The sequence below is a fragment of the Dama dama genome, chromosome 15 (genome assembly GCF_033118175.1).
Source record: "Dama dama isolate Ldn47 chromosome 15, ASM3311817v1, whole genome shotgun sequence".
NCBI classification, from domain to species: Eukaryota; Metazoa; Chordata; class Mammalia; order Artiodactyla; family Cervidae; genus Dama; species Dama dama.
The window spans coordinates 11,761,343-11,781,040 of record NC_083695.1 but is presented as its reverse complement, the minus strand read 5'-3'; the positions used below and the strand labels follow the sequence as shown (position 1 = coordinate 11,781,040).

Genomic DNA, 19,698 nt, shown 5'->3' with positions numbered 1-19,698 from the left:
TCCTACTCAAACTCTTCCAGAAAATTGCAGAAGAAGGTAAACTTCCAAACTCATTCTATGAGGCCACCATCACCCTAATTCCAAAACCAGACAAAGATGCCACAAAAAAAGAAAACTACAGGCCAATATCACTGATGAACATAGATGCAAAAATCCTTAACAAAATTCTAGCAAACAGAATCCAACAACATATTAAAAAAATCATACACCATGACCAAGTGGGCTTTATCCCAGGAATGCAAGGATTCTTTAATATCTGCAAATCAATCAATGTAATACACCACATTAACAAATTGAAAGATAAAAACCATATGATTATCTCAATAGATGCAGAGAAAGCCTTTGACAAAATTCAACATCCATTTATGATTAAAACTCTCCAGAAAACAGGAATAGAAGGAACATACCTCAACATAATGAAAGCTATATATGACAAACCCACAGCAAGCATTACCCTTAATGGTGAAAAATGAAAGCATTTCCCCTGAAATCAGGAACAAGACAAGGGTGCCCACTCTCACCACTACTATTCAACATAGTTTTGGAAGTTTTGGCCACAGCAGTCAGAGCAGAAAAAGAAGTAAAAGGAATCCAGATAGGAAAAGAAGAAGTGAAGCTCTCGCTGTTTGCAGATGACATGATCCTCTACATAGAAAACCCTAAAGACTCTACCAGAAAATTACTAGAGCTAATCAATGAATATAGTAAAGTTGTAGGATATAAAATTAACACACAGAAATCCCTTGCATTCCTATACACTAACAATGAGAAAACAGAAAGAGAAATTAAGGAAACAATCCCATTCATCATTGTAATGAAAAGAATAAAATACTTAGGAATAAATCTACCTAAAGAAACAAAAGACCTATATATAGAAAACTATAAAACACTGTTGAAAGAAATCAAAGATGACCCAAATAGATGGAGAAATATACCATTTTCATGGATCAGAAGAATCAACATTGTGAAAATGAGTATACTACCCAAAGCAATCTATGGATTCAATGAAATCCCTATCAAGCTACCAACAGTATTTTTCACAGAACTAGAACAAATAATTTCACAATTTGTATGGAAATACAAAAAACCTTGAATAGACAAAGTAATCTTGAGAAAGAAGAATGGAACTGGAGGAATCAACCTGCCTGACTTCAGGCTCTACTACAAAGCCACAGTCATCAAGACAGTATGGTACTGGCACAAAGACAGAAATATAGATCAATGGAACAGAATAGAAAGCCCAGAGATAAATCCACTCACCTATGGACACCTTATCTTCGACAAAGGAGGCAAGGATATACAATGGAAAAAAGACAACCTCTTTAACAAGTGGTGCTGGGAAAACTGGTCAACCACTTGTAAAAGAATGAAACTAGAACACTTTCTAACACCATACACCAAAATAAACTCAAAATGGATTAAAGATCTAAAGGTAAGACCAGAAACTATAAAACTCCTAGAGGAGAACATAGGCAAAACACTCTCCGACATGAATCACAGCAGGATCCTCTATAACCCACCTCCCAGAATATTGGAAATAAAAGCAAAACTAAACAAATGGGACCTAATGAAACTTAAAAGCTTTTGCACAGCAAAGGAAACTATAAGTAAGGTGAAAAGACAGCCCTCAGATTGGGAGAAAATAATAGCAAATGAAGCAACAGACAAAGGATTAATCTCAAAAATATACAAGCAACTCCTGAAGCTCAATTCCAGAAAAATAAATGACCCAATCAAAAAAATGGGCCAAAGAACTAAAGAGACATTTCTCCAAAGAAGACATACAGATGGCTAACAAACACATGAAAAGATGCTCAACATCACTCATTATCAGAGAAATGCAAAACAAAACCACAATGAGGTACCATTACACGCCAGTCAGGATGGCTCCTATCCAAAAGTCTACAAGCAATAAGTGCTGGAGAGGATGTGGAGAAAAGGGAACCCTCTTACACTGTTGGTGGGAATGCAAACTAGTACAACCACTATGGAGAACAGTGTGGAGATTTCTTTAAAAACTGGAAATAGAACTGCCATATGACCCAGCAATACCACTTCTGGGCATACACACTGAGGAAACCAGATCTGAAAGAGACATGTGCACCCCAATGTTCATCGCAGCACTGTTTATAATAGCCAGGACATGGAAGCAACCTAGATGCCCATCAGCAGACGAATGGATAAGGAAGCTGTGGTACATATACACCATGGAATATTACTGAGCCGTTAAAAAGAATTCATTTGAATCAGTTCTAATGAGATGGATGAAACTGGAGCCCATTATACAGAGTGAAGTAAGCCAGAAAGAGAAAGAACATTACAGCATACTAACACATATATATGGAATTTAGAAAGATGGTAATGATAACCCTATATGCAAGACAGAAAATGAGACACAGATGTACAGAACAGACTTTTGGACTCTGTGAGAGAAGGCAAGGGTGGGATGTTTCAAGAGAACAGCATGTATATTATCTAAAGTGAATCAGATCACCAGCCCAGATGGGATGCATGAGACAAGTGCTCGGGTCTGGTGCACTGGGAAGACCCAAAGGAATTGGGTAGAGAGGGAGGTGGGAGGGGGGATCGGGATGGGGAATACATGTAACTCCATGGCTGATTCCTGTCAGTGTATGACAAAACCCACTGCAATGTTGTGAAGTAATTAGCCTCCACCTAATAAAAATAAATGGAAAAAAAAAAAAAAAAAAGAAAGGAGAAGATAACATTCTGTATCACGTATATACACCACGTGTGTGCTGCTAAGTCTCTTTAGTTGTGTCCAACTGTTTGCAACTCCATGGACTGTAGCCCAGCAGGCTCCTCTGTCCATGGAATTCTCCTGGCAAGAATACTGGAGTGGGCTATGTGCCCTCCTACAGGGGATCTGCCTGATCCAGGGAGCAAACCCGCATTTCCTATGGCTCCTACACTGCAGGTGGATTTTTTTTTTTACCCCAGAGCTACTGGGGAAGCCCTCATATATATACTATTATGTATAAGTTAGATAATTAATAAGGACCTACTATATAATTGGTTCAATCCCTGGGTCAAGAAGATCCCCTGGAGGAGAGCATGACAGTGCACTCCAGTATTCTTGCCTGGAGAATCCCATGGACAGAGGAGCCTGGTGGGGTCTCAGAGTCAAACACGACTGAGGGACTCACACACACACACACACACACAGCATAGCACAAGGAACTCTACTCAGTGCTCTGTGATGACCTATATGGTAAGAGAATCCACAAAAAGGGGGGACATATGTATATTTACAGCTGATTCACTGCACTGTACATCAAAAACCAACACAGAGCAGTAAAGCAATGATACGTCAATAAAAATTAAAGTTTAAAGAATATGTTGCTAGACCAACTCCTATGGCTTCTGGCTCTTCCCCTCCAACAATCTCAAGGTGAGGGAATGATCTGTGGGTACTGTTTTAAATCCACCTTCATTGGGTTGTTTCTCTGCAGAGAGGTCTAATTACTCCTGCTGCAAGAAGAACCAACCATGACATTCTCCATGGGATTTCACAGCCTACCTCTCCCCCTCCTGCTCTACCTCTTTTTTTTTTTTTTTTTGCTTTTTATTTTTTTTCATTTATTTTTCTTAGTTGTATGCTAATTACTTTACAATGTTGTAGTGGTTTTTGCCATACATTGACATGAATCTGCCATGGATTTACATGTGTTCCCCATCCCAATCCCCCCTCCCACCTCCCTCTCCATCCCATCCCTCTGGGTCATCCCAGTGCACCAGCCCTGAGCACTTGTCTCATGCATCCAACCTGGGCTGGCGATCTGTTTCACCCTTGATAGTATACTTGTTTCAGTGCTGTTCTCTCTGAACATCCCACCCTGCTCTACCTCTTATCTGCTATCCCTAAATGACCAGTTGGTGTCTGCTATCCAGAACTCGGATTAGGCTACCTTGTCATTTCCAGTGATTAATTTGATTCAGTTCACTATTTACTGAACACCCACCTACAGAGGGCTAAGTGAGGGCTACAGAGGCACCGTAGTATTTTTATTTGTTGTTTAGTCACTAAATTGTGTCCAACTCGCTGCAACCCCATGGACTGTAGCCCACCAGGCTTCTTTGTCCATGGGATTCTCCAGGCAAGAATACTGGAGTGGGTAGCCATTTCCTTCTCCAGGCGATCTTCCTGACCCAGCAGTTGAACCCGTGCTTCCCGCACTTGGCAGACGGATTCTTTACCACTGAGCCACCAGGGCACCCTAGCCATGGCAACTTTTCCTGAAACAAGAACAGTCTAGAAGAGTTGGGTGTCTCCTGCACCAGGGAGGGTGTGGCAAGCTCCTCTAATGGCAGCATGGAGGGATGGAGTAATTGTCATGGTAGTACTGACACAGGAAAGATGGATATAAGAGGCAGATAGTAATCTGTGCTTGCAAAGAAGAGAATTCCAGAAGGCAGACGTGAGTGGAGATGGGCGTTCCAGGCAAAAACAGGAAGAGGCCTGGAAGAGGAAGGGTTGAAGGCCAGCTCCATGGGCCCCCAGGAGTGAGGCAGTGAAGCACGGGCTGTGAAGGGTGCCTGGAGGAGGGGGGGGTTAACGTAAGGGCACCCCAATATCACATGTGTTAGCAAGAGCACTGCCCTACCCAGGTCTCAGAGCACTCACAGGCCTCAGCCAACCATACGTGTCATCTGTGGCCTATGGCAATTGAAAAAAATATTAAAATCGACATTAGACAAAATAGAGGGACTTCCTGGTGATCCAGTGGTTAAGACTTCGCCTTCCAATGCTGGGGTGTGGGTTCAATCCCTGGTCGGTGGCTAAGATCCCACAGGCCTCTCAGACAAAAAACCAGAAACATAAAAAATAAAAGAATATATTATTGAATATTACAACAAATTCAATAAAGATTTTTTTTAATGGTCCACATCAAAAAAGATCTTTTTAAAAAATGGATTTTTACAGATAAATGGGAATTTCTAGCTCCTTTTGGGAAAAAATTGGAAAATCTGGTCACGCAGGCTTCCCAAGCTGGCATAAGCACCCTAAATAGTTCTCTAGCAAATGTGTGTGCTCAGTCGTGTCTGACTCTTTGTGACCCCATGGACTATAACCCACCAGGCTCTCTGTCCATGGGATTTTCCAGGCAAGAATACTGGGATGGGTTGCCATTTCTTCCTCCAAGGGATCTTCCCAACTCAGGGATCAAACCCACGTCTCTTGTGTCTCCTGCATTGGCAGGTGGAGTCTTTACCACTGGTGCCACAGGACAAATGACCTCCCATGGATTCAGCACCCAACACCCATCGAATTTGATTCTGGGTCCACTTCATTCATTTATCCCACCTGCCTGGCATCCAGGAATTGAGGCTGTGGCCCCTGCCGGTGGGAGGGTGCTCGGGGAGGGATTTAAGAGTCCCCCGGCCACTTAGTAGCTACTGAGGTTGGGCTTGTTTCCTCATCAGGCTCGGTTTCCTATTCTATCTAGTGGAGCGAATATCACCTACCTCTACTTTGTCACACAGATCAGTTCAGTTCAGTCGCTCAGTCATGTCCGACTCTTTGTGACACCATGAACCGCAGCACTCCAGGCCTCCTTGTCCATCACCAACTCCCGAAGTTTACCCAAACCCATGTCCATCGAGTCGGTGATGCCATCCAGCCATCTCATCCCCTTCTCCTCCTGCCCCCAATCCCTCCCTGCATCAGGGTCTTTTCCAATGAATCAGCTCTTCGCAGCAGGTGGCCAAAGTATTGGAGTTTCAGCTTCAACATCAGTCCTTCCAATGAACACCCAGGACTGATCTCCTTTAGGATGGACTGGTTGGATCTCCTTGCAGTCCAAGGGACTCTCAGGAGTCTTCTCCAACACCACAGTTCAAAAGCATCAGTTTTTCGGTGCTCAGCTTTCTTTACAGTCCAACTCTCATATCCATACATGACCACTGGAAAAACCATAGCCTTGACTAGACGGACCTTTGTTGGCAAAGTAATGTCTCTGCTTTTTAATATGCTGTCTGGGTTGGTCATAACTTTCCTTCACACGAATGAAAGGGGACAATTTAATACTTAGCATAGTACTTAGTGCAAAATACATCATTAATAAGCAATGGCTGCTGCCACCATAACTATGAGAGGAAAACACTTCCTTCAGGGCCAGGAAGTCCTAGAGTGTTGCTTCCCACGAAAAGATTCGAGGCCCACTGGAATACAGTGTAAAGTGTGACTGACTTGCCCTCCAAGTTACAAACTCCTGACCTGCCGTCACTGCACTTGATCAGCTATGTGCTGCTCTGATGTGTCTTTGCCTCTGGCATTAAAGAAGGAGTGACACTCTCCACACACACACACACAGGTATCTTAGTGAAAGGATTGCTGTTGTTCAGTTGCTAAGTCGTGTTCAACCCTTTGCAACCCCATGGACTGCAGCACGCAGAGGACACCAGAACATGAGGCCCCCAGGTCAGTAAGTGTCCAATTTGCTACTGGGGAAGAGCAGAGAGATAGCTCCAGAAAGAATGAAGCAGATGGGTCAAAGTGGAAATGACGCTCAGTTGTGGATGAGTCTGGTGGTGAAAGTAAAGTCTGATGCTGTAAAGAGCAATATTGCATAGAAACCTGGAAGAGTTAGGTCCATGAATCAAGGTAAATTGGATGTGGTCAATGCAAAAATTCACATACTCAAACTAAACCAGCTTGGAACTTCCCTGGTGGTCCAGTGGCTAAGACTCTGCTCTCCCAATGCAGAAAGCCCAGGTTCAAAGCTGGTCAGGGAACTAGATCCCAAAAGCCAAAACTAAAGATCCCATGTGAGGCAACTAAGACCTAGTGCAACCAAATAAATAAATAAATTCTTTTTAAAAACAACAACAAGAAGTTAAACCAGCTTGTTTGCTTTTATCCTAAAGATAGTGAAAGTGTTAGTCAGTCAGTGTGTCTGACTCTCTGCAAACCCATGGACTGTAGCCCACCAGGCTCCTCTGTCCATGGAATTCTCCAGGAAAGAATACTGGAGTGGGTTGGCCATTCCTTTCTCCAGGGGATCTTCCCAACTCAGAGATCAAATCCAGGTCTCCCGCATTGTGGGCAGATTCTTTATAGTCTGAGTCACCCAGGAAGCCCTGCTTTCATCCTATCTTACCACAATTTTTCTTTCATACAACCAGTTCAAACATACCTAAGCCATCACTACACCACACACATCCACAAAAGCCAAATCTGATTACAAATCCAAAGAAATTAGCCTCCCACATGTGGGTGGCACAGCTTTTAACATCTCTTAGCCTGGAGAGGAGTGCGAGACTGTTGGAATATTCACCCTAAGGCTGTCAGACAGCAGCTGAAACCCAGAAGATCAGCTGACTCTACCCAGGACTGAGCCATTTTTCCTGAGCATGAATTAAACAAATGGCAGTCCCATAAGTGCTTTTCCAGCATCACCCCAGGAACACCTTCAACGCTATAATTTTGCTAAGTGAAGTGACTAGAGTTTTGTGCTCAAGCATCAAACAAGAAGCACTGAACACCTCATGTGCCCAAATGGGCCACTGAATGGCCAGAGCACTCCAGAACAAAGTCCCCTTGAAAGGACCAACTTATCTAAAAGAGTAGACAGTACAGAGGACGTGTATATTCTCAAATAATAAAATGGCACCCACTCCAGTATTCTTACCTGGGAAGTCCCATGGACAGAAGAGCCTGGCAGGCTACAGTCCAAGGGGTCACAAAGAGTTGGACATGACTGGGTGACTAAGCACACACACATAATAGCAGACATGTATGTTATTTTATCTTTAAACACAAGAAAGAGATGATGCATGTGACTGTGGGCCACTCTTTCTTAGAACTCTTAAGACTGATGTCCTGTCAAACTACCTTAGGAAAAAGCAGATAATCAAAGACTTAGAACTTAGCATGTAGGAGAACTTCCCTTGTGGTCCAGTGGTTAAGACGTCACATTCCAAAGCAGGGGGTGAGTTTGATCCCTGGTCAAGGAGCTAAGACCCCACATGCCTTGTGGCCACAAAACCAAAACATAAAACAGGAGAAATATTGTAACAAATTCAATAAAGACTTTTAAATGGTCCACATTTTTAAAAAATCTTTAAAAATAAAAAATAGAAAAAAAGAACATCGCATGTAGGGCTGGGGGACCAAGACCTTGTCCATCAGAATGTTCACATACAAGAAATATAAGAGACAACTAGGAACGTTTCTTTAAAAAAAGGTTGCTTTTATAAACTCGATCATTACTCTCTTTAAAGAAGGACAGTCATTAGTTTACTTGCATTTTACCAGAACGAGAGTCCTTAGGGGTCATTTGTCAACTTTTGCTGCCCAGCATCCATGCACCGTGGGGCTTCCAGGTGGTAGTAGTGGTAAAGAACCCAGCTGCCAATCCAGGAGACTCAAGAGATGCACGTTCAACTCCCGGGTCAGGAAGATCCCCTGGAGTAGGAAATGGCAACCCACTCCAGTATCCTCCCTGGTAAATTCCATGGACAGAGGAGCCTGGTGGCTACGTCTATGCAGTCGCAAAGAGTCCGACACAGCTGGGCAACTAAGCAGACATCCACCCACCCCGCTCCCACCTTCCCTCTGAAGAGCACTCCCGCACATTCTCAAAGGGAGCCTGTTACTCCAGCTCTGCGGATGCACTCAGACCCAAGCCAAGTACTTGCCTTGGTGACTGGGCTCAGGGTCCACAGCCCAGTCAGAATGATGAGTTACACAGTTTACGGGGAAGAAATATGTTATCTACAGTGGACTTGAGTGAAGACATAAGCTGTGGGGCTACTGCAGGCACCGTTTTTTCTTTTAATATCAGAGCATTTTGTTTATTTTTAGTCACAAAGCATGTGGGATCCTGGTTCCCCAACCAGGGATTGAGCCTGCACCCCCTGTGTTGAAAGCACAGAATCTCAACCACTGGGCCCTCAGGGAAGTCCCTGCAGGCATCTTTTGACTGTCAGGGTGAGGTGTTTGATAGTGATGTCAAAAAGAGCAACAGGAAGGTGATGGGAGAAAGAGAAACCATACACTTCAAGCCATCTACCCAAGACAACTCCATTACATGGCCCCTAAATTCCATTCTGCTGGACTTGGATTTCTCTCATGGGTAACAGAAAGGGTCTAACTGTTCATGTACATGGAAAGGCAGACCTAGGAAAGGATTGACATTTTGAGATGCTGCTAAGCCATAGGGCTTCACAGGAAAACACAATCGGTGTGCCCCTAAAACTCCAGCAGGGCCAAAACCTACCCTCTCGCCAAAATCTCTTTCACCAAGAGTAAATGCACTACGGCAATCCTTAGCCATAGCAGGTCTCGAAATGGAGGGGGAGCAAGGATTAAACAGAAAAGAGCTCTAGCGGGGGAAGAAACACAGAGGAAACCAAAGAAAACAAGAGTTGGAGGGAAATTAAGGAGGAGAGAGAAATTAAGGGGAGAAAGCGAGTTAATGGCATCTCTCAGTGAGGTATGGTCCAAGGAATGGGGCTTACTGAAAACCCTATAGGCACTCTTTTTAATTCTTATCTGCACACTGTGTATTTTTAGTGTTTTAAGGCTCTGGATATGTGGCCTTATTCTACCTGCTATTACCAGCAAAAGGCAGTTCAAATATTTTCCTCAGGGAAAGTGAAGCCCATTTATCAGGAAAACAAAAATTAAAAAGCTTTGTAAATCTATTTGGGGATAAAATAAGAGGCTTGTATACACTTGTTCCAAATACAGCTTAAAAATACTACAGCTTTCAACTGAGGATTGCAGGGTAACAGGACAGCTTTTCAAACTGTGTTCTCGTGTAATTAAATATTTTGTCTGAAGAAAGCTGCCACCTTAGATGACTGAAATCATCAAATCATTGCCACCAAACATCCTGGAGGCTGGAGCCAAGATGGGGTGGCAGACCTGTCTCTCCTCTTGGGTCTCCAGTGGCAAACATCACTTTGCATGCTTTTTGGCTGAAGAAGAATTTTGTGTTGTTTGTCTTGATTGAAATGTGGGTACCAAGGGAGATAAAGAACAGTGGAAGGCAGGTGGGTGATGGACACTATGCCTGTCTCCCCCGAAGACTCTGAACCCAAGCAGGCTGCTTTGGGGCTGGGAGCCAGCTGGGGTTGTGTGGTCATGAATACTGCCACCCACAACAGCCATCAGATCTACCATGACGGCTGACACCAGCACTCCCGAGAAGGTGAGAAGCAGTAGAAGTGACGAAAGAACACCCTGAAAGGCTGGCACGTGCCAGAATCCCACCTGAAGGCAGACTGCAGGGACAAGGACAGACTTTGTTCCAGGTACACTGGAGGCTCACCTTGCCTTTCCCATGCATACCTGGTAAGGAAACCTGGACCTTAGGAAGGAACACCGCATGCTAGAAACTAGGAGTGGAGCTCCTGTAACTGCCTTCACACTCTCCAGGCATGAAGTCTAAGGCATCTCAGTGACACCACAAAAGTCTTCCATAAATTCTCAAAAAGGCATACAACCCTAGAGAAATGTACATGAAAAATGTACTCTCTCACTCAGAGCAAGCCACTGATTATCCTCAAAGAATCCTGAAGTCCAGGATGAAAGACGAATTCAATCCACAACTGAGAAGACTTATAGCTTGCCTAATGTCACCATTAATCCACATATGCTTTGGATGAGCAAGTGAATTCCATATCAACGTAATGAATACAATTAAGAAAGTTACTCAACGCACTCAGAAGGAGAACAGAAAAGAGGTTTAGATCATCTACCAGCAAAAGAGTTTGCCTTATCCATACAGATGAAAACTAACCATTTCTCTAGTTCATTCCTTGACAGGGATTTCATAATGCATCCTCAAACTGCGTCAATGCCTTTCCCATAATCATTTACACAGGATTCCTCTCTATTCATACCAACATGTTATATTTATTTTTGGAAGTGGCTACTATGAAGGTGGTTCCACTTATTTTTGATTATTCTACAATATCTGGTTTTCTTTTTCTTTCACATGAAACCCACATGCTTTCAGGCCCACAGATGGATTAACACATTCATTTGACGCCAGGATCCTCACTTCATTTACAGTCAGAGTAAGCTGCATGGAAGTTGCTGGGGGCAGCAACACGACGCCTCCCCGACCTGAAAACAAGCCCTACTCACCCAGTGTGAGAGAAGCCTTCATAGTTTGATGGCTGATGCTGGAAAGGGCCTTCTTTCTGATTTCCAGACTTTAAATAACAGGATTTAATCTCCCCTGCAAAAGTTCAGCAAAGAATGTTACACAACTTATATGATCATTTCTGTGGATACTTTTTTCAAGTTAGAGGGAACTAATTTTGGATGATTTTAATAACAGTTGTTGGTAATCTAAGTCCATTCTTTATATTTCTCCATAGAAGGTATAACTTAACTAGGAAAAGCTGAGGCATCTCTCTAATAATATTAGACAAGTTGGACTCAGTTACTTTTTTTTCATTGAAGTATAGTTGATTTACAATGCTGTATTAGTTTCAGGTGTATGCAAAGTGATTCCATTATACACACATCTACACATTCTTTTTCATGTTCTTTTCCATTATAGGTTATTACAGGATATTGAATATAGTTCCCAATGCTATATAGTAGGTCCTTGTTGTTTATTTATTTTACATATATAATATATATAATAATATATATTATAATATATGTTTATATATTATATAAGAAATATATTTATATATAATAAATGTATATAATCATATAAATATAATTATATATAATTATATATAATATTTTATATATAACTTATTATATATATATAATATATATAATATTATATCTGTTAGTTCTGAATTCCTGGTATAACCCTCCCTGCTATTTCCCCTTTGGTAAGCATAAATTTGTTTTCTACCTCTGTGAGACTGTTTCTGTTTTCTAAATATGATCACTTTTATATATTTTTTTTAGATCCCACATTAAGTGATATCACATGACTCAGTTCCTTATCACTTAATTGCTTTTCATCGATTAAATTGCACCATCTCTAATCTTCTTCTAATACATTCTTTTCAATGCGTTTTTTGGTATATTCTCTTCATGTGTCAGGATGATCTGAGCATGCTATAACTGGGGTTTTGTTTTGTTTTGTTTTTTGGTATCATGCACAAAAAGAGGCTTATTAAATGTATGGTTTTGATAGGTGGGCCACATGGGGCCATCCCTACCTTTGAATTTGAAGATAAGCACTGGCATAGCTGCTGACTGGGGTGTCAGCCTGGTAATGAGGGAAAGCAAGAGATGGAATTAATTTGCAGAGTTAAATTAGCCTGCTAAAGTGGTTCAGGGTATTGAGGTGTGAAAATCAGTTCACTTTGTAAATGTAAACGGTCTCTCCCCAGAAGAGGTTTTAACTACTTTCTTCAGGTGACAGGGGAGCATAATTAACCTTGTCTGTTATGAGTAGTTGCAATGCATTACACAGTGCTTGACCTCAACTTGAAGGCTGTCCCACCATAAAAAGCACAGACAGTGACAACCACGGCCCCTCTGGAGGCTTGGACAAAAGTGATAACGTTGTTCTTTATAACATAAAAGTCTCTGTATTTCTACAGATGCAAAAGCACTTCAAACTATAAATTACTGAACTATAGAGAGACGGTAACACATAATTTATTACCCAAACCAGGATCTATTTGAAAGTAGAATGTGCGTGCAAGGGTGTGAAGTCACTTCAATCATGTTGGACCCTATGGACTGTGGCCCACCAGGCTCCTCTGTCCATTGGATTTCCCAGGCAAGAATACTGGAGTGGGTTGCCAGGCCCTCCTCTAGGGGATCTTCCCAACCCAGGGATCAAAACCACATCTCCTGTATTGGCAGGCAGGTTCTTAACCACTAGCACCATCTGGGAAGCCCTTGCAAGTAGAATTACCAAGTATTAACTGATCTATAAAAAATTTAACCCAAGACTCATCCTAGAAAAACTAGGATCTATATTTCTTAATCAAAGGAACCTTGAACTTGCCACTTAATGGTTTTTTCTTTCTTTCTCCCTTCCTTCCTCTCTTTTTTAATTACTTTTAATCTTTTTGTAGCAAGGCATTAAAAATATATCAAAGTCAGATTTCAACATATACCCAATAAATATTTATTAGGTGCTGGACATTACCTTCCTGAAATTTACAATTGTGAAAATGGGGAGAATGTCAGTAATCAAATTATTATAAGGCAATAAACACTGGGCTTCATCAGTGGTTCAACAGTAAAGAATCTGCCTGCAAGGCAGGAGACTCAGGAGATGTGGGTTTGATCCCTGGGTAGGGAAGATCCCCTGGAGTAGGAAATGGCAACCCACTCCAGTATTCTTGCCTGGAAAATCCATGAACAAAGGAGTCTGGCTGGCTACGGTCCATGGGGTCACAAAGAGTCGGATACAATCAAAGCAACTGAGCACTCAATAAACAACTAGAAGCTATAACAGTCTCAAAGAAGGAAATGGATAGGGTGTTGAGAGAGCAAAAACACAGATGACATTTATTAAGCCTGGGAAATCCAGGAAAAGTTTTCCTTAAGAATATTCTTCAGAATTGAGATCTGAAGGATAAAAGGCATAATGCAGGCATAGGCATATGCTTTTGCATGGTATATGCAAAGGCCCTGACGCAGAGGGCGCACAGCGTGTTCTAAGAACTTTAAATGGACCAGTCAGCACTAAGCCTTCCTGTTCCAAAATCTAATACAGGTATCTCCTGCTTTTCAAAAGTTCGCTTTATGCCACTTCACTTTTTTACTAAAGACTGACCTTAGTACCCATTTTGCTAACTGAAAGAAATCCAGAAATGAGTTCTGCTTCTAAAAGGCTAAAAGTAAAAACAGCATTCAGTCTTTGCTCTGCAGTGAGCTATAGAGCCAGCTCACACCCTAAGCAGTAAGAGTAGCATCGCCAGGCTCCCACCAAGCATCTCAGCATCAAGCCATCATGGCTTTGAATTGGGAGCATCTGTGTATTATACCGATGCATTTCATGCATCCCTGGGTAACTGCTTCTTCACTTTATACCAACAATCCCCAACCTTTCGGCCACCAGGGACCAGTTTCGTGGAAGACAATTTTTCCACGGACTGGGTAGGATGTGGTTTCAGGATGATTCAAGTGCATTATATTTATTGTGTACTTTATTTCTGTTCTTATTACATCAGCTCCACCTCAGGTCATCAGGCATTAGATCCCAGAGGCTGAGGACTTTCCATCATTTTAGTTTAGGAAAGGTCTCATAGGACCCTTCTACTTTCAGATGGCTGGTAAACCTGTCCTCAGGCTGAGACCACACGAGACCTGAGAAAGCTGCCAGCTTCCCCGCTCCACCTCATGAGTAAAGAGCCCTGAAGACTTACCATGTTCATCGATGAAGACATGCATCGCATCCACGGACATCTCATCTTGCACCGATGTTTCAGGCCCACTGATGACTTGCAGCACAGAACTGTCTTGTTGGGAAGTCACCCTGTAGATTATTTGCCTTTGCCTATTGCCCTGGAAACTTAACATATATAAAGGTTTCAAAAATGATGTGGAACACCTCCTTATCCTTAACAAAGAATTAAAAGAAGTAGCCAGTGAATGAGACTGTACCAGCACCAAGTTATATGAGTAAGTTATCCTTACAGGGTTGGGATCTTGGCAGGTTCGGTGAGCCCAGGGCTGGTACTGGTGTGGTCTTGACTTTGCACGTCTGGTTTTCCTTGTTTGGCAATGGGTCCACTGGGTTTCTCACTTTCCAGGATTTCTTCCTTTTTCTCCTGGGAGCAGTTATCTGAAAAACATTGCTTTATGTATTAACATAATACTTAGTAAGAAATTAAGGTGGAAATGTGTGGAAATAAGTTACCAAACTGAAGTAAGAATAAATAGAAACATGTAAATAGCTTCTATGAGGACTTCCCTGGTGGTCCAATGGTTAAGACTTCATCTTCCAATGCAGGGGACGTGGGTTTGATCCCTGGTCAGGGAACTAAAATACCACATGTTGCAGAGCAACTAAGTCTGCACGCCACAGCGAGAGAAGCCCATGTGCCACAACTACTGAAATACATGGCTAAAGACACACACCAAAGGCCATTTTCAAGGTCACAATGTCTTCTGTATTCTTATGACCAAAGATGTCAATAGCTATGTTCTTCTGCATAAATGTTCGCCTGAGAGAAGAATATGATTGTGTGGTTTAAACATACAGGCTCTTTCAAGGAATGACATTCAGAAAGCCCACCAAGATCTGCCTTAAAAAGTAAAAGATGCTAGCTTCCCTGGGGTCTGAATCCCATCACCATGCGTAAAACAAAGTTTTTCATCCTTAGACTTGAAGTAACTAGAGAAACATTGCTGGCTTCCACGTGAGTCCTGAAGAAAAATATTCCCAGTGCATCTGTGAAACAATTAGAATTGCTTTGGTACAAAAATGTTTGCATTTCATTTGACAGCTTGTCAAGATAGAACTTTTCACAGCTTTCAAGAATCACATCTGTGAAAAAGTGTTATCATAACAAATAGCTTTAGCCAGTGATCATGTCACATAAAAACTGCAGGGAGGCATGTTTAGACAGCTCTACATGCTAACACTACATGTATGCGTACTCATTCATTCATGTTGCTTTTAATACCTTAGTCTCTCCTTCTCTTTAAAGAGCACATAACAAATGCCAACCTATGGGCTACTTTGGGGCTTCTCTGATGGCTTGGTGGTAAAGAACCCTCCTGCCAAGACAGGAGATGCAGGTTCAGTCCCTGGGTGGGAAGATCCCCTGGAGAAGGAAATGGCAACCCACTCCAGTATTCCTGCCTGGGAAATCTCATGGGCAGAGGAGCCTGGCGGACTACAGTCCATGGGGTCACAAAAGAGTTGGACATGACTTGGCGACCAACAACAACAACAGTGGGCTACTTTTCTCCTTTTCCCTTTAAAATTACACATGTAAGGGAATTTTCTGTCTAAAAATAGCACAAGTGAATGGCATATAATTTAAAACTAGAGAAAAGGGGGAAAGTCTTAAATTACTCCTAACTCCACCATGCTGATTCAGGAGCCAATATGATAGATATCACACCGGAATTTTCTTTTAGACATTTTTTCCTCCAAAAATGAAGTCATAATTTAGATATTGTTTTATAACTGTTCTATTTTTCTTAAATTATTACAAATATTTAATGATATATTCTTCTACATCATCCAAAGATGGAAGTTATCTTACATTAATACAGTATAACTTACTAAACTAAATAGAAAAGTTATAAAACAGATGTTTTTGGTGTTGGGTTTTTTTGGATACGCTACAGGCATGTGGGATCTCAGTTCTTTGACCAGGGATCAAACCCATGTCCCCTGTAGTGGAAGCATGGAATCTTAAACAATGGACCACCAGGGAAGTCCCCAAAAACAGATGTTGTTTTATAACTGTTCTACTTATCTTAAAGTACTATAAATATTTAATGACATGAGATATTCTTCTACATTATTCCCAAATGGAAGCTAAATAATATTACATTAACATAGTATAATTTAATAAACTAGACTCCTATTCTTATAAATTTAGTGTTTCCATTTTTCTATACTGCAGATATTAATAATCCTTTAATAATCATCTCCACATGCATTCATGATTATTTTCTTAGAAAGTCTAGGAGAAATTGAATATACAAATAGACAATAGCCATGTAATATATATACAAATAGATCTCTGACCCACAATCTACAGAACCAGCTCAGAAAAATAATCCATTAACTACAGTAACCAGCCCAGGAAACTAACATACTATGTACAAGTCACACTTGTCAGAAGTAAGACCACTATTTCTAGCAAACAACTCAGGAAGCCAAATAATAACTCCTGCAACAACCAGCCCAAAATGGACAGGAATTGATTAATAACTAAGAGCTTCCCTAATTTTTATCCCTGCTTCCAACTGCAGAAATCCAACCAATCAGAGAAAGTCAAATATGCTCTTTTAACCAATCATGTTTTTGCCTTTTCATACCATTCATGAGGTTCTTCAGGCAAGAATACTGGAGTGGGTTGCCATTTTCTTCCCCACAATAAAGGACAGAAATGGTAAGGACCTAACAAACAGAAGAGATTAAGAAGAGGTGGCAAGAATACACAGAACTATACAAGAAATGTATACATGAAACTATACAAGAAAGGTCTCAATGACCCAGATAACCACGATGATGCAGTCACTCATCTAGAATGGGACACCCCGAAGTATGAAGTCAAGTGGGCCTTAGGAAGCATACACGAACAAAGCTAGTGGAGATGATGGAATTCCAGCTAAACTGTTTAAAATCCTAAAAGATGACGATGTGAAAATGCTGCACTCGATTTGGCAGCAAATTTGGAAACTCAGCAATGGCCACAGGACTGGTAAAGGTCAGTTTTCATTCCTATCACAAAGAAAGGCAATGCCAAAGAATGTTCAAATTATCATATAATTGTGCTCATTTCACATGCTAGCATGGTTATGCTCAAAATCTTCAAGCTGGGCTTCAGCAGTATGTGAACTGAGAACTTTCAGATGTAAAGCTGGGTTTCAAAGTGGCAGAGGAGCCAGAGATCAAATTGCAAACCTTTGTTGGATCATGGAGAAAGCAAGGGAATTAAAAAAAAAAAAATCTGCTTCGGCTTCATTGACTACACTAAAGCCTTTGACTGTGTGGATTACAATAAACTGGAAAATTCTTAAAGAGATAGGACCACCAGACCACCTTACCTGTCTCCTGAGAAACCTCATGCAGGTCAAGAAGCAACAGTTAGAACTGGACATGGAACAAGTGGTGGATAATTGAGAAAGGAGTACAATAAGACTATATATTGTCACCCTGCTTATTTAACTTATATGCATAGTACATCATGCAAAATGCCAGGTTGGAGGAATCACAAGCTGGAATCAAGATTGCCAAGAGAAATATCAACAACCTCAGATATGCAGATGATACCACTATATGGCAGAAAGTGAAGAGGAACTAAAGAGCCTCTTGATAAGGCTGAAACGGAGAGTGAAAAAAACTGGCTTGAAACTCAACATTCAAAAAACTAAGATCATGACATCTTGTCCCATCACTTCATGGCTCCAAAATCACTGTAGATGGTGACTGTAGCCATGAAATTGAAAGACACTTGCTTCTTGGAAGGAAAGCTATGACAAATCTAGACAGCATATTAAAAATCAGAGACCTCACTTTGCCAAAAAACGTCCGTATAGTCAAAGCTGTTTTTTCCAGTAGCCATCTATGGATGTGAGAGTTGGGCCATTAAGAAGGCTGAGCATTGAAGAATAGATGCATTCAAATTGTGGTGTTGGAGAAGACTCTTGAGAGTCCCTTGGACTGCAAAGAGATCAAACCAGTCAATCCTAAAGGAAATCAATCCTGAATACTTATTGGAAGGACTGATGCTAAAGCTGAAGCTCCAAGACTTTGGCCACCTGATGCAAAGAGCCAATTCATTGGAAGAGATCCTGATGCTGGGAATGATTGACAGCAAGAGGAGAAGAGGGCAGCAGGGGATGAGATGGTTAGATAGCATCACTAGCTCAATGGAAAAGAATTTGAGCAAACTCCAGGAGATAGTGAAGGACAGAGGAGCCTAGCATGCTGCAGTCCATGGGGTCACAAGGAGGTGGACAGGACCTAGTCAACGACAATAATAAACCAATCACATCAATTGCTATAATCTCGCCTCCAGCTTCCCCAGGCCAATAACTTCCAACCACACCTGGAATCTTCCTTTTTTCCACTACAAAGCTTTCTTCTCTGCCTGCCTCAGAGTTTCTGCCAGAATGCTGGTGGTTGCATCTTTTGTAGCAAGCTCTAAATAATAGCCTTACTTTTTCTCAGTTGAGCGGTTTTTGTTTATTTCCACAAAATAAAATAAAGCTGTATCAAAACAAAACGGAAACATGGTTTTAAAGTCTGTTGTTGGTAAGTATGCGGGTTTCTATAGCCTCAAATTCTAGAATATCCCCAAGATCTAAAGATAATCCTAAAGGCCTTTGTGGAGGCAACCTGGGTTGGAAATAAGAGTACCATAAAGAGCCCCAGATAACTACATATAAAAGAAAGAGATTAGACCATTTCCTCACCCCAGATACAAAAAGTAAACTCAAAATGGGTTAAAGACCTAAATATAACATCAGAAACCAAAAAACTCCTAGAATAAAACATAGTCAAAGAGCTCTTTGACATAAATTGAAGTATTACTGTTTGCATCTGTTTCCTAAGGCAAAGAAAACAAAAGTAAAAATTTAAAAAAATGGGACATAATTAAATTTAAAAGCTTTTGTACAACAAAGAAAACCATCATCAAAATAAGCAGACAATCTAATGACTGGGAGAAAATACTTGCAAATGATATGACTGACAAGGAGTTAATGTCAAAATACATGAACAGCTCATACAAATCAATAACAAAAAACAATCAACCTGATTAAAAAATGAGCAAAAGATCTGAATAGACATTTTTCCAAAAAAGACATACAGATGGCCAACAGGCACATGAAGATGGCCAACATCACTAATCACTGGAGAAATGCAAATCAAAACCACAATGAGATATCACCTCACATCGGTCAGAATGGCCATCATCACAAAGTCTACAAATAAGAAATGTTGGTGAGGATGTAGAAAAAAAGGGATGTTGGTAGGAATGCAAACTGGTACAGCCACTATGGATTATGGAAGTTTGTCAAAAAACTGAAAATAGAACCCACAT

General features: G+C 41.3%; 1 protein-coding gene across 1 annotated transcript in view; it reads right to left on the bottom strand.

Annotated features, from left to right (window-relative positions):
- PCNX2 (pecanex 2) overlaps positions 1 to 19,698 on the bottom strand; it is a 300,345-nt gene that overhangs the window by 248,928 nt on the left and 31,719 nt on the right. The window contains exons 6-8 of the mRNA XM_061162994.1: positions 14,603 to 14,750; positions 14,332 to 14,477; positions 11,120 to 11,213 (exon numbers count right to left, since the gene is read on the bottom strand). Of these exons, the coding sequence (XP_061018977.1) occupies positions 11,120 to 11,213; positions 14,332 to 14,477; positions 14,603 to 14,750 (388 nt within the window). The remainder of the gene's footprint in view (positions 1 to 11,119; positions 11,214 to 14,331; positions 14,478 to 14,602; positions 14,751 to 19,698) is intronic.